This window comes from Antechinus flavipes, chromosome 4 (genome assembly GCF_016432865.1).
Source record: "Antechinus flavipes isolate AdamAnt ecotype Samford, QLD, Australia chromosome 4, AdamAnt_v2, whole genome shotgun sequence".
In the NCBI taxonomy this organism is placed as follows: Eukaryota; Metazoa; Chordata; class Mammalia; order Dasyuromorphia; family Dasyuridae; genus Antechinus; species Antechinus flavipes.
The window spans coordinates 350,325,039-350,339,924 of record NC_067401.1 but is presented as its reverse complement, the minus strand read 5'-3'; the positions used below and the strand labels follow the sequence as shown (position 1 = coordinate 350,339,924).

The 14,886-nt window shown below is 33.2% G+C and overlaps 1 protein-coding gene across 1 annotated transcript in view; it reads right to left on the bottom strand.

Moving 5' to 3' along the window:
• The window catches only part of IGF2R (insulin like growth factor 2 receptor), a 149,450-nt gene that overhangs the window by 81,638 nt on the left and 52,926 nt on the right, over positions 1–14,886 (bottom strand). The window contains exons 5-8 of the mRNA XM_051998050.1: positions 8,333–8,465; positions 6,269–6,389; positions 4,231–4,336; positions 83–245 (exon numbers count right to left, since the gene is read on the bottom strand). Coding sequence (XP_051854010.1) covers positions 83–245; positions 4,231–4,336; positions 6,269–6,389; positions 8,333–8,465 — 523 coding nt within the window. The remainder of the gene's footprint in view (positions 1–82; positions 246–4,230; positions 4,337–6,268; positions 6,390–8,332; positions 8,466–14,886) is intronic.

Genomic DNA, 14,886 nt, shown 5'->3' with positions numbered 1-14,886 from the left:
AGCTTGACATGACATGCCTAATGATTATACAACTTTACTAATTAATAAAGAGGAGGGCATAAGGAGATCATAGTATACATACCTTTCTTCTTAGTGAGAGGATTAAGGTCAATAGAGATATCATGTTGCTCACTATTCAGAATACAAGTTTTGCTTTCCAAATAATCTCTGTGGCAAGCATACTCGGTTACCCATTCAATTTCATATCGACAATTGGATTTAGCAGTAAGCTTAGGAACTGTGCCCTAATAAAACCCAACAGAAAAAAAGTTATTTAAAAACACAAAGCTCCATCCATGTTTGATGAGCACACCACAAGCCAAATGGGAGGTTTGCTTTGTTCTCAGTTCAACAAACAAAAGACCAAATAAATAAGATTAATTTAGAAATTTTAGCTCACTTTAGAGGATTCCCCAAATATTCATCTCCCTGACTGAATTTAAAACATAACATTTCAATTTAGACACAACATTCCAAGAAATGAGTAAATTAGAACAAAGTATCTTGTACTACATAGACTCTATATTAGAAAAGACATATTAAATATTTGCTATGGAGAGAATTAAACTAGAGACACAGGTCGTATACACATGCAAATATGCATGCACCTCAGAACATTAACTAGTATCAAAAAATTAATCCCACAAAAATAGAAACACATATGAACAATTACTAGCCAAATCTGAATACTAGGAAATGGAGAGGAAACATTTTTGGTGATCAAAATTTTATTAATAAGTTTTAAAGGAAAAAAAAGGCATTATTCAAAGAGTAGCTAAGTAAAACTGCATAAAGATATACTAAAGAGACTTGCACGGCTCCTCATATTTGTGAAACCCAGAATGCTGCAGTAATGTGCCATAGGAAATTAGCTGTGCAGAAACAGGAGATTATTATATACTTCAACAACGATACTGTATGAAGATGTATTCTGATGGAAGTGGATTTCTTTGACAAAGAGACCTAACTCAGTTTCAATTGATCATTGATGGACAGAAGCAGCTACACCCAAAGAAAGAACACTGGGAAAGAATGTAAACTATTTGCATTTTTGTTTTTCTTCCCGGGTTATTTTTATCTTCTGAATCCAATTCTCCCTGTGCAACAAGAGAACTGCATACATATACTGTATCTAGGATATACTGCAACATATTTAACATATATAGGGCTGCTTGCCATCTAGGAGAGGGGGTGGAGGAAGGGAGGGGAAAAATCGGAACAGAAGTGAATGCAAGGGATAATGTTGTAAAAAATGACTCTGGCATGGGTTCTGTCAATAAAAAGTTATTATAAAATAAACATTTAAAAAATGATAGCAAACATTTGTTGTATTTGTATCTCTGACTTTTAGCAAAATGATTGTTGCATAGTAAACATTTAATAAATGCATATTTGTCTTAAAAAAAAAAAAAAAAAAAAGGAAATTATCTGTGTCCCTTGTCCCAGTTGTCATGTATTCTAAGCCTCAACTTGTTCATTTGTAAAATGAGGGCTACATAATATCAAAGGGACCTTCCAGCTCATTAAGTCTACAAATCCTTTATCCACAATCTAAAGACTAAAGAGGATTTACTTACTTAACTCTAAAAACAATGGCTGTAGTTCCATGTGCCCATCATAGGCTTCCCATATGGGCTTTCAGAGAATACTTATACCTCCAGAAATATTCAAATATGGTCAGTCAACTCACAACCTAAAGAAACCCTTAAAATTATTGTAAGTTTTGATAACATTTAATCAAGCACCTAAAGTATCACTGAACTAGACTCAAAATAAAGATTCAATCTGAATCCTGGACTGTGAAATTTATTTACTTATTTATCTATTTGTGTCATATTATATCAACTATAAGTTGGAAATTAAACCTCTCCACTAATATGGATTTGACTGATGCCTCAAAATATGTTCAAAGTATCAATAATCACACTAAAAAGTCCAAGAATGCTAACAAAAGAAATTAAAATTAAATAAGCCCTATATTTTACCTGAACCCTACAAAATTGGCAAAGACAATGGATTGACAAAATTCAACACAGGTTCAACAAACATGAAAAGAAATTGGAAACAAACTAGGTGTCATGTAAGCTGAGTAAACAGCATATACCTATAGTGCAGTGTAAATTTCAACAGAAATAACAATGAATATTAAGAATTCAAAGAAATATGAAAGATTTCTAGGAGGAGATGTCTAAAAAGTAATAGCTCAATCAAAATAACAATAAACACACTGATTAGAATGATGTGGTCAAAGATAACAATAACCACTAAAATTCTTAATATACATGGTAAAGGAGAGCAGGAGAATAAGAATAATGCAGGTATTACTAAATTAAAATCAATATATAAATTGATTCCCCTCCCTCCTAGGGCAACTGGGGTTAAGTGACTTGCCCAGGGTCACACAGCCAGGAAGTGTGAAGTGTCTGAGGCCAGATTTGAACTCAGGTCCTCCTGACTTCAGGGTTGGTGCTCTAGCCACTGCACCACCTAGCTGTCCCTATAGACGTTGATTTTGAAAAGAAATTAACAATTGGAAAGTAAGTCTTGGACATGCACCATCTTCAGAGATTTCAACTTACATACCTATTTTTGTTACAAGTTTTTGGCCAATAGAAGGCAAAATAAAAATTCACAAATCTATATATTAAATGTCTCTATTCAATAAATAGTGAGGCCTCCCCTACTTTTCCTTAGTTATACAAAGATCCAATTTGCACACAGTAGATCCACAGTAAATGCTTGCTAAATTGAACAAGCCTAAAAAATAAATGCTTTCTGCTAAACCCATTACTTACAAAGATAATGTAATAATATTGTAAAGATTGTTAATTGCATGGATGTGGGTACACAGACAAATCATTCTTTGATATTTGTTTAGATAAGTTCTTATGGTAAATAACAACCACTACCATCAACAAAACCATATCTGATGGCTAACTTTCTGGAGAGAAGCTCTCCTTTCCAACTTACCTAAGCCACTCCCCAAACACAACAGGCCAATGCTATAGCTTATGTCATATTATCATTCAGCTTTTAAAAAAAGAAAAAATTACTCCCTTTCCCTCCACCTGAATCAGTTAAGGTTTCTTGATTAGGGACCCAGCCCAGTGATATGTCTTTACCTAAAAAAATTAAAATAAGGATATGAAGTTCTTAGGAAAAGAGATTACCTTTAATGATAAGGAACGTAGCCACTGTTCTCATAAAAGGCAAAAAATAAATAAGTAAATCTGACTGTGTTAACAGCAAACAAACCTCGATTAAACTGTATTCTTGTTATGGAATATTATTGTTCTATAAGAAACAATCAGCAGGATAATTTCAGAGAGGCTGGAGAGACTTACAGGAACTGATAAGTGAATTAAGAAGAACTGGCCCTTTGTACACGGCAACAAGAAGATCATACTAAGATCAATTCTGATGAACATGGCTCTCTTCAACAATGAGATGACTCAGATCAGTTCCAATGATCTTGTGATGATGACGAGAGCCATCTATATATACCCAGAGAGAGGACTGTGGGAACTGAGTGTAGATTACAACATAGCATTTTCACACTTTTTGTTGTTGTTTGCTTGCATTTTATTTTTTTTATTTTTTTCCCTTTTTGATTTGATTTTTCTTGTGCAACAAGATAATTGTATAGATATGTATGCCTATATTGCATTTAACATATTTTTAGAACGTTTAATATATATTGCATTACTTGCCATTTAGGGGAGGGAATGGGGGTGAGGAAGAATTGGAAACAAAGTTTTGCAAGGACTAATGTTGAAAAATTATCCATGCATATGTTTTGAATATTAAAAAAATTAAAATAAATACATATATAATATATAAAAATAAAAATAAATATAAACTGTATCTTGTTATCTAAAATAGCATCTTGCTGAAGAGCTTATTAAATTTGGTACAAATCAGAACTTAGCAAATACAATTCTCTAATTCATAAGAAAATTCTCTACGTTGAAGTCTCTCGGATTAATAAAAACAAAAATCAATCAGTAAACTGTTTATACTTTTGCAATGGCTTCCTGTGTAGCCAAACTTAACTCTACAGGTCTCATTTCAATTTCTATGTTTACTTATATAGAAATTTAATCCTTCATTGCTCTTCCCTTTACATCCAATAATGCAAAAACATAGCCAGTCCTAGGGTATCTAAGCTGTATGATAATTCAGCAGCAGTTCTAAAGAACTTTAAAGAAACTATGTAATAAAATAACTTACTTCTCTTCTCTCTGAAGGACATATAAATGTAATAGTCACTGCTGGAATATGACCATCACAGAAAGTGGGATGATCCTCCCCTTCTTTAACATAACTAAGGACAAGCCTAAAATACAAATTAAACAGAAGATAACAGATTAAAAGTCAAATTTACATTTCAAAAAGAACTATTTGTCTCCAGAGCTTAGAACATTTACTCACATTTACCACTGTTAGGGCTTAATTTAAAAATTATGAATAACTTTCACTTAAAAAATTATTTTCCTTATTTCCAAAAACTAAAATCCATGGAGACTTTGAATGAGTACTGTGTGGTGAAAGCATTTAACTGTCTCTTTAAAAAATAAAAATAAAAAGTAACCCTCCTTTAACAGACATAATATAAATCTTCAGAATAAAAGAAACAGTTCTCAATTTTAAATCTTAATAGTATATAAACTCTTATCCCATAATCAAGCAAAAAACTAAAATAAGAGAAACCCTAGCAAACTACTCGCTTTTTTTCCCCCCAACTAAAAGGTAATGAATGCCACTGGCTTAATAAATCACTGATTTAAAAGCTCTAAGTTCTTCAGTGGGATTTTTCCAAGTAAGGAAGCCACAAAATTTCACACAAAATCATTAAATGGCCAGATTCATATATAATCCAAATTAAAGGTCTTACCTTGAAATCTGGAAAAATATTCTGAGGGCCCCTTCTACTGAAGATGTGAATACAGTTTATTAACAAACAACTGAAAAGGCAGAAGCCCATCTTGTTTTATAATGTGTTCCCCAGTTATTATCTTTCTACTTCAAATTTTTTATTCAATACTATTGAAATTCTTTCAGTTGCAATCTGAGAAACAGATGGCAGTAAATAATGTTTTAATTTTTTTTAAATATATGCCACCAATGCCAGATTACTGAAAATTCCTGAAAATCTACTACTTGTAGACTTTTAGGGAATCCTAAATTTGTAGACACTGAGGGGGGGAAAAAACACCAATCCATACACTCAGACTGAAATCTCGGCTCTTTTTTAAAAACAAGACCAACAGCAGAATGAACCCCACAAAGATACAGTATTAGCACAAAATATTCGCAGTAGATAATATTAAAATAACAATATTTTCTACACAGGATACTATTTGCCATTCCTTCTTTGACACTATTCTCAATCAACTCCAATGACTCTTCTCTTGAGTCTGGGATAAAATAGGAAACTAATTAAAAAAAAAAACAAAACTCTAGTTTCTAGTGTGCCTTATATTTTCCTAGACTTGCTGCACATCATCAATCCCCCTTCCTGAACTATGCAACCCAATCAAACTGCCTGTCTCTGATCCCACATATAACAACAGTCCATATTCTGTCTGCAAGGCTTTGTGCTGATGGTCTTATTTCTGAAATATTCTTTCCTTATCTTGACTTCAAAAAATCCCTCCCTTTCCCTTCAAAATACAGCTCAACCACTGCCTTTATGACATCTATATGATGCCATTTCCAAATCCCTCAAACAGCAATCTCTTTCCTTCACTTCTATTTTAGTTCCTTATATTTGTTTCTGTTTTTCTTTTTATATTTATTATTTTTATAATTTTACACTTACTCCGCTTCTATGTGTACTTATTATATCCCCAAAAAGTACATAGCCAACTTGAGTACATACGGTTTCATTCTTTACATCTCCAGTGCCTGGCACCTAGTAAGAGCTTAATATTTATTAGTGGTGATGGAATACAAATTCAACAAACAAAAAACAAAATTAATATCTACTTAGTTTTGAATTATGAAAAATGTCTAGGACTGACCTCAACAAATTACCCACTCCTGCAGGAAGCAATGAGAGAAAACAATCCTAAAGGTAGCACAGGAGATTTGTACAACCAAAGCAGCCACTGATAAGCATAAAATCAAAGGCAGTGTTTGGTGCTGAAACCTAAGCACCAGATTAACAAAATGTCAATAATTCTCAGTTCTAAACAGAGGCAGAATTTTTAATTTAGACTGTCCTAAAGTAATAACACAAAGGGGAAGACTACTTCTACAGACTAACCTGTCTTTGCCTGCTAATTTCAGACCTTCTTTTGGCCTTCCAACATCATAAGCTTGATTCCCTTTCACCAGGCATGCCGCACTACCTGGGGGACAAAATTGTGTCTCCTGATTTGAGCCACCTAATTTAAAAGAAAAAAAAAATCAATAGTGACAGATTACAGAGTAGGTCAATGAACAAGGTTAATTTTGGGAATCAAGATTTTTTTCATGCATGTTATATTTGTTATCTCCAAACTTCCCATTCTTCCCATAATTCATACCATACTCATTCTATAACTAAGTAGACGACTTTGCCCATTTCAAGAAATCAAGGACCTGTGACTTTGATGTGAGAATTCTCTCCCTGATAAAGACTGTAATTCAGTCATAATACAGCAGTGGGCATCAAAATCCAATAGAAACATTTTAATTTTTTCATTTTAGTATATGCAGGGCCACACTCTCCAGTCCTTAGGAGTGTTATTAACCCCAACGTGACCTATGATTATCTGTTTAACACCTCAGAGTTAGTCTTAAATATCAGAGAACTCAGCTGGCTTTTCCAAGGTTACTTGGGAAATAAATATCAAAGGCAAATTTTGAACCAGATTTTCCTGACAATAGGAACTCTATACACAATAAAACACAAGATACTGGCTGATCATGAAGGAATTTTAGTTTTCAATGCATCTGAGAAAAAATCCACTCTATAAAGAACTGTTTTTCTCCAAAAGAATGCATTTTAACAGGATGCCCCTGGAACAAGAAAAATCTCTTAACATAAATAAATACCAAAAAAAGAAAATTATCTTGGATTAGTTTAGATAAATTATTCTGTAACACTGGAAAAATTAAAAAAAAAAAAAAAGCTTTTGAAAATTAGTCTAACTTTTTTAGGTCCAAAATCTGAAATACCAAGGAAGAAATGGGAAATTGGGGGTAGAATTATCCATTTTTTAAAAAATTGTTTTTCAGTTTATAAATTAATAAAAAATACAACTTAAAGAACACAACACAAAAGTACTCAGCTAATTCAATTCAGGGTCGTCTTCTAGATTACCAGAATTAGAGAAGGAAGTTGGCTCTTGGTTCTCAATACCTTTCCAAAGAAAGCCGTAGCTTGAAGAACTGATCATCTTGCCCTTGATAGAAGAGCGTAACACTTTATCATCAATTAAAACAGAGCCAAGTACAAGACTCTACTAGGGACTTGGGCCTTTAGACTTTTAAAAGTGAGTCAACTGGCTCAAAACTTATGGCAACTATTTTTGGCAAAACTCCTAGGGCTCCTGTCAACAGATTCTAGGATGTCTTGGGACACACTCAACAATTAGAAAATGAAGCACTACATGAGTCAGCAGATACAAAAGTTCCCCACCAGGATTCTTCCCTAAAATACAAGGAAGTCACAACTGTGCCTACTCATCTTCTCCCCTTAGGGCACAGGGCACATCTAGAAGATCTAATTTGATCCTTTTGTAGATCACTTATTCAAAAGGTTACCAGAAAATAGGGCAAAGTCACTATACCCTATTCCAAGGATCTTCAAACTTTTTAAATAGGGGGCCAGTTCACTGTCCCTCAGACTGTTGAGGGCCAGACTATAGTAAAAACAAAAACTTTGTTTTGTGGGCCTTTAAATAAAGAAACTTCATGGCCCTGGGTGAGGGGGATAATTGTCCTCAGCTGCCGCATCTGGCCCGCGGGCGTAGTTTGAGGACCCCTGCCCTATTCTAACTTCCCTATTGCCCGATATCCAGTAACACACTACAGGATTAAGATCTACCTATGAGAGTCCTGTTGTGCAGAAAGCTAACATAGCATAAGAGCTCCAGCCTGATCAGTGTGATCAAGAATATGCACTGACTGAAATGAAAAACAGAAAACCACTAGATTATGAGTAAAGAGAAGGGGTAAAATACCCATTTTACAGTAGACAACTGCTACAGTGTTTTAATAAGACTTAATTATAATTGTCGATTTCAAACCAGAAAAGAGTTTGAGAAAGTAACTTCAGAAACCAAGATTTGAGCCTTGAGAAAATCCCAAACAACATTATTTCCCCACAAACACAGATTCAGACCTATGTCTCTACAGATGTTGATAAACAAGGAAGTATCGTGATCGGAATCATCCACCAAGTAGTTCCCAGAGGTATTGATCAATGGATTCAAATCATGTTTTCTTAACTCTTTATCAAATACATAGCAAGGCACCTAGAAAAAAGAAAAAAAGGTCAATAAATAATTTATCGTGTATTCACCAAGTATATTTCATTTATTAAACTGGTATTAAGAATTTTTCACCTCATAACATTTAGGTTTCTTTGATTTATCAATGTAACTACTACTTTACTTTATAATTATAAAAGCTATGTACATAAATTAAAGCAAATCTGAAACAAAAATATAATAACATAATAGCTTTAAGGAAAAAGTACACACAAACTTATGAATTTTGGGGCATCGGCAATACAGGAAAAATAAACGTGTGTGTGTGTGTGTACACACACACACACACACACACACATACAAAACACACAGTCGCGTATCTTAATGCAGTAAGAAGCACACATGAGAATGTTTATGATTTGACTGGTACAGGGAAATCAGGAAGAATAAATTTCCAATGCAAATTAGCATGTGCTTAGCATCTTACCAACTTAAGAGTGCTGTCTAGGGGCACTGAAAAGGTAAGTGACTTGCTCAGGGTCCCCAATAAGGCCTCATCAGAGGCAGGCCCTGAACAAATGTATTCCTGACTTGAAGGCCAATGCTTTTATCCACTGGGCCAGGCAGCCTCTCCTTATGACATCCTATTATATAGTTTATTAAAAAATCATTTGCTAACTTTATACAGAGAAAAAAGAAAGGATAGTAACATTTTTCACATGTATCTTGCTTGACATAGATGAATAACTACTGTTGCTTTTTATGTGAGGCCACTCTCCTCTTTGCGCATTCTACCTGGCCATGATATTTAGAAGCTTTTTCCCCCAAGATTCTGAAGACTTTATATTAACATGAATAGTTTTTTTTTCATCCATATATATAATTTTTCTTAGGAATAACTTATTATCCTAATCACAATTTTCTCAGCAGATGAAGTTTAATAAAAATGTCACTGAACTCATTAGACAATGCAACTCTTCCAAAATCCAGGGGAGGCTTTTTTATTTCTTTCTATCATCTTATGTCTTTGGGTCATCTAAATACAATCATCCTCCATAATTACACCTCTGTTTGAAGCCAAATTTCAAGTTTTCATTTGTCCACAATGTATTGAAATACATTAGCATCCTTTTAATCTACCCTTCCAAGGAATATATATTAGATCCATATTTTTGACCAAGTCATGTCAATTCTGATGACAGTAAAATACTGCCAGTACATAAATCATTTTCAACTCATTGTGCTCATAATGTCCAATCTCCCCTTCTTCTTGTTGTTTACTTTTCAATTATGTTCAGTCCTTTGTGACTCCTTTTAGGGTTTTCTGGCAAACTAAAGTGGTTTGCCATTTCCTTCTCCAGTTCATTTTACAGATGAAAAAACTAAGGTAAATTGGGATAAGTTTCTTGCCCAGTCATACAGCTATGGTCTGAGGCCAGATTTGAACGCAAAAAGATGAATCTCCCCAGCAGGATGAATACAGAGAGGGTTGGAGAGACTTACATGAACTGATGCTGAGTGAAATGAGCAGAACCAGGAGATCATTATATACCTCAACAACGATACTATATGAGGATGTATTCTGAGGGAAATGGATATCTTCGACAAAGAAAAGATCTAATTCAATTCCAACTGATCAATGATGGACATCCAGAGAAGGAACACTGGGAAATCGGTGTGAACTGTTTGCATTTTTGTTTTTCTTCCCAGGTTATTTTTACCTTCTGAATCCAATTCTTCCTATGCAACAAGAGAACTATTTGGTTCTGCATATTGTACCTAGGATACACTATAACATATTTAACATGTATAAGATTGCCTGCCATCTAGGGGAGGGGGTGGAGGAAGGGAAGGGCAGGAACAGAAGTGAGTGCAAGGGATAATGTAAAAAATTACCCATGCAGATGTTCCAGGTCTGGAACTTCATCCATTATGTCTCCTGGTTGTCCTAAATCTCCCACTTAAAAAAAATTTTTTTTCTGTTTTTTTCAACTAAAGTAACGTTCAGAGGCAGGTCTATTTTTAAAATCCAGTTACTTAACCTTATACTTGACTTTCATAACTTAAGGCTTGTGGGAAATTTCTAACCCACTAACCTTTTCTTCTACTTCTGTTTTTTTCAGAAATTTCCTTTAGATTTGCCATAGAGTCATACAATTTCATAGAACTGTACTTCTCATAAGGTCAGATAGTATATGGAATGATTTCAATAATACTGTTAGAGCAAAGACTTCACAAATTTGCCTTTCACTTTGCCAACTATCTAAATGTGCATGTGTGAATATATATGTGCACACATATGTGGAGAAATCAAGGTCCCACTAATGAATTTGGACCCACTGATGCTTTAGATTTATAATCATATATGATATGTATGCTAAAACCTATCATGTTAAAACCCTTAAGCCTGAGAGATAAAGGAAGTGTTTGTCATGCCAGTCAGTGATTCATTGAAGAGAATAAATCTCTCAGAGTAACAAGGGGCATAAGATCAGTGAGGAAATAAATGAATTTAAGTCGTATCTTTTTACTGATAGTAATTTGTAATATTTTCTTCTCTTTAAAATTTTTACTTCTTAGTTTAGATGACATAGAAAACTGTTTCTGACAGCTAGTTAAAAATGGGATCACATTGCAAGCCCTCCAAAACCTCTGGGTCTGATTATCCTTTATTCATATATGAATCATATGAGCTAATCATCTAGTAAAAATAAATAAAAAATTAAAGGTCATTGCGCCCATAACATGGACAAATTAAGATAAAATATCTGTTTCACATACTAAATTATTGTGACTATTAATTCAGAAAAGTAACATAAAACTTGGATTATCTGAGATGGAAATTGAAAAAGAGAAAGAAGTAATCATGAAAGATAAAATAAATCCACTTAAAATAAAATTAAGCAGCTTTTTGCAAAATATAAAACTGTTTCAGTCAGAATGATAGCAAGAAAAACTGACGTTAGGGAAATAGCTTTTCCTAAAATACCTTATAAATAGAAATTTGACATCGGTTAGTAAGATCAAGAACTATCCCTCATCGTAAGTGGTCAAAAGAACAGTTTTCAAAAGATGAATTTCAAACTATCATCAATCATATAAATATGTTGCCAATTACTAATAAGAGACATGCATATGAAAACTGAGCTTTTAATTCACACTAAGGTGGCAATTGTGATAAAAGTTAAAAATTCAATACTGGACAGATTGCAGGAAAAAAAAAAAAAAACTAATACAATTGACAGAGCTATGAATTTCAATTAAAATAGAAAACAACCTGGCTGGAATTATACAAAAAATGCCCTTTAGCTACTCAATCTTAGCCCCAGAGAATCCATACTATAACAACGGTCCTTAAATGTTCTTTTTGTCACAATCTCCTTTTGCAGTCTGGTAAGGATTAGACTCCTCAAAATAATGTTTTTAGGGAAAATGTTAAAAATGAAAGATATACTATGTTTAAGCTACATTTTGGTGAAAAGAAAGATGAAGGTTTTTTTTTTCCTTCTCAAAGTTCTCAGACCCCCTGAAAGTAAGAGTACAAGAAACATAGATTAAGAACTCTTATTCTAAAGAACATATATCCCAAAGAGGTCAAAAATAGAATAGGAAAAAAAAAAAAAAAGCTTCATGGATGCTGAAATATTTAAAGAAATATTTTCTAAAGAAGCAAAAAAGGAATTATATAGAGATCAATTGGAAAATAACTGAACAAATTATGGTATGGTACCACAACTTAGGCATTCCCATTATAAAAATGAAACTTTGTTTCAAGTTATTTGATACTGCAAGAAATGCTGCTAGAAATATTCCAGTGTATATGTGGTCTTTTTTTTTTTTTTTATCCTACCACTTTATTTGTTGATTGATTCAGCTTGGTCAACCAAAATTCCTAAAATTTTTTCAAAGTTGCTCTCACCATTTTCATCTTACTTGTGAATTTGATTTTTTTTTTAATCCTAGTGACTTTTATTTGTGTGTGTGTGTGTGTGTGTGTGTGTGTGTGTGTGTGTGTATTATGTACATGAACTGTTTTCTTATTAAATGTGGCTCACCATTTAGCTGCCAAAATATATTTGGACATTAACTTTTGGATCCACTATATTAGCTAACCATGCCAGCTTTGTGACAATTGCCATCTATACCTCAAAGAAGTCATTCATAAGAAAATTCAACAATATAGGACCAAGGACTGATCAATGAAACTTTTCATTAGAGATCTTCTCTAAGCTGACATCATCCATCATTACACTTCTTTAGTTTACACAATCAATTCTCAATCCATCTCTTTTAATATTTAATACATATATCCCTATCTTATCCATAAGGATAGCACAAGATTCTGCTAAATGTTTTGCTAAATCCAGATAGACTATATCTATAGCATCATTTTGATCTGGCATAATCTGAAGTGACCTGCTTGATGAAGCCATGACGGCTCTGAGTGACCTTCATTTTCTAAAGGTTCACAAAAATCTCTTCTCAACTTTACCAGAAATTGACTCAAAGTTCATTTGGTTGAAATTTTCAGATCCCCTTTTCCCTTTTGTTCAGCAGGCTTTTGTCCTTCTCCTATACCTCCTATATACTTTCTTTTTCTTTTGTACAAGATTTTTTAAAGCTCACTAACAATAGATCAGCAATTTCAGTACATAGGGAGGATAACTTATTCAGTATTAATGTACTAATAGACTAATATTTTAAAGTCAATTTCAAAACTGAGGTGAGATGAGATGATTTAATACTACAATGAAATTGTTCTAAAAAGGAATTGAGATTTACATCTGAAAGAAATGAAAACAAATAGGACATCATCTAGAAAAAGAGAAAGAAAATAAAATGAGTGCTTAGCAATATCTTTGAAAAAACTTTTTTTCCTTAGCAGAACGAAGATAAGAGGGATATTTAGATAATAAAAACCAGTGGCTGTTATCAGGATAAAACAAAAAAATAAAAACCAAAAAGGAGAAGTGTGAGAACAAAAGGAGGTCAGAAATCCAAAAAAGAAAATTAAAAATGATGTGACTAGCTTGCTAAAGGACATAGTTATGACTATTTCTAAAGCAACTTCAAGAATATCTCAATGAGTTACTTTAAAAGGAAATTATTTCCCCTTAAGAAAATATTTGAGCTCCTAGTATGGTGGAAAGAAGACTGGGCTGGGAACCTAGAGACTTCAGTTGCAGTGCCAGATCTTTTTAGATCCATTTTTTAAGGATTAGGCAAAGCATTAAAAAATTATTAGATTTTATAAGATAAAAAGTTTTTTTTTAAATAATCCTCTTTTTAGATCTTTAGATTTAAACCAATCATCAAGTCTTTCAAACTCTCAAACTTCTCTTTTCTAAATCAAATAGACTAGATGATTTCTAAGGATCCATCCAGTTTTAAGATTCTTTAACTCAAGCACTCATTTCTATTAAATTAAAAATAAGAATGGGTATGACATACAAACTTTGGTTGAGATAAGGGGTATCACTTATATATTCCCTTCAGATAAGGTAGGGAAACTCAAGAATTAACATTGATTTCCATCTCAAAATATTGTCTGCCCAAAAATTCACAGGTTTCGTCACTCTCAACCAATAATTTTCCCTCTATCTGTTCTACTCCATTCAAGAATGGAGCTATTTGTCTCTCCTCTGCCTCTCTGTTGTCATGTCTTTTTTTTTTGCCTCTTTTTTTTTTTTTTACTGCTTCACAAGTATAAAATATGTAGCATTAAATTTACAGTATTTATAGCTTTCTTTACTACCTGTGGCAGTCCTTTAACATAGGGTATCAAAAGAAACAGAATCTCTTTTTTAAAAAAAGTTAAATGTATTTTTCATAGCAGTAAAACAAAACAGAATCAAGGGAATTAGAAATAAGGGATTAATAATATCTCACATTAAAAGTATGCAAAGTATATGTTTCTTTATAACCCTGTGATAGACAGAATAAGTATTTTTTTTCTGCCTTTCTCTTTCTTTCTGTTGGTCTAGAACTACATAGGTAAATCCCTAACTGGTGAAAATCTACAATTTTTAGTTTTGGACAGTCGTGTAGAACAATGAGAGGTTGAGTGACTTGTTCTACAGGTATGTTTCCAAAGTGGGGCTTAAAGCTAGTCTCCCAAAGCTCATTTTCTATCCACTGCTCCATTCTAACAAAACTGAAACTGAGACAAGTCTCTAACCCAAAGTCACCTAGCCAGTAAGTGTCAAAAACAGGATATGAACAGACATCAGTCATCACTTCTCTTTCATTTTCATAGAAGGTAAATTTCAGAGATTATTAGATGATAAAAAGAAAAGCAAGACTACAGACATTAGTGAAGAATGTATACTCTATAAAAAGGTATGAGCAAAATATTAAGATACAGGGGCTTTGAATGAGTTTGCCCGAAATATAAAATGGGAAACGAGTAGGAAACAAAAGAGGCCAAAATTAAGTAACCTGGAGAAGAATTTGGAAGCAACAGTAA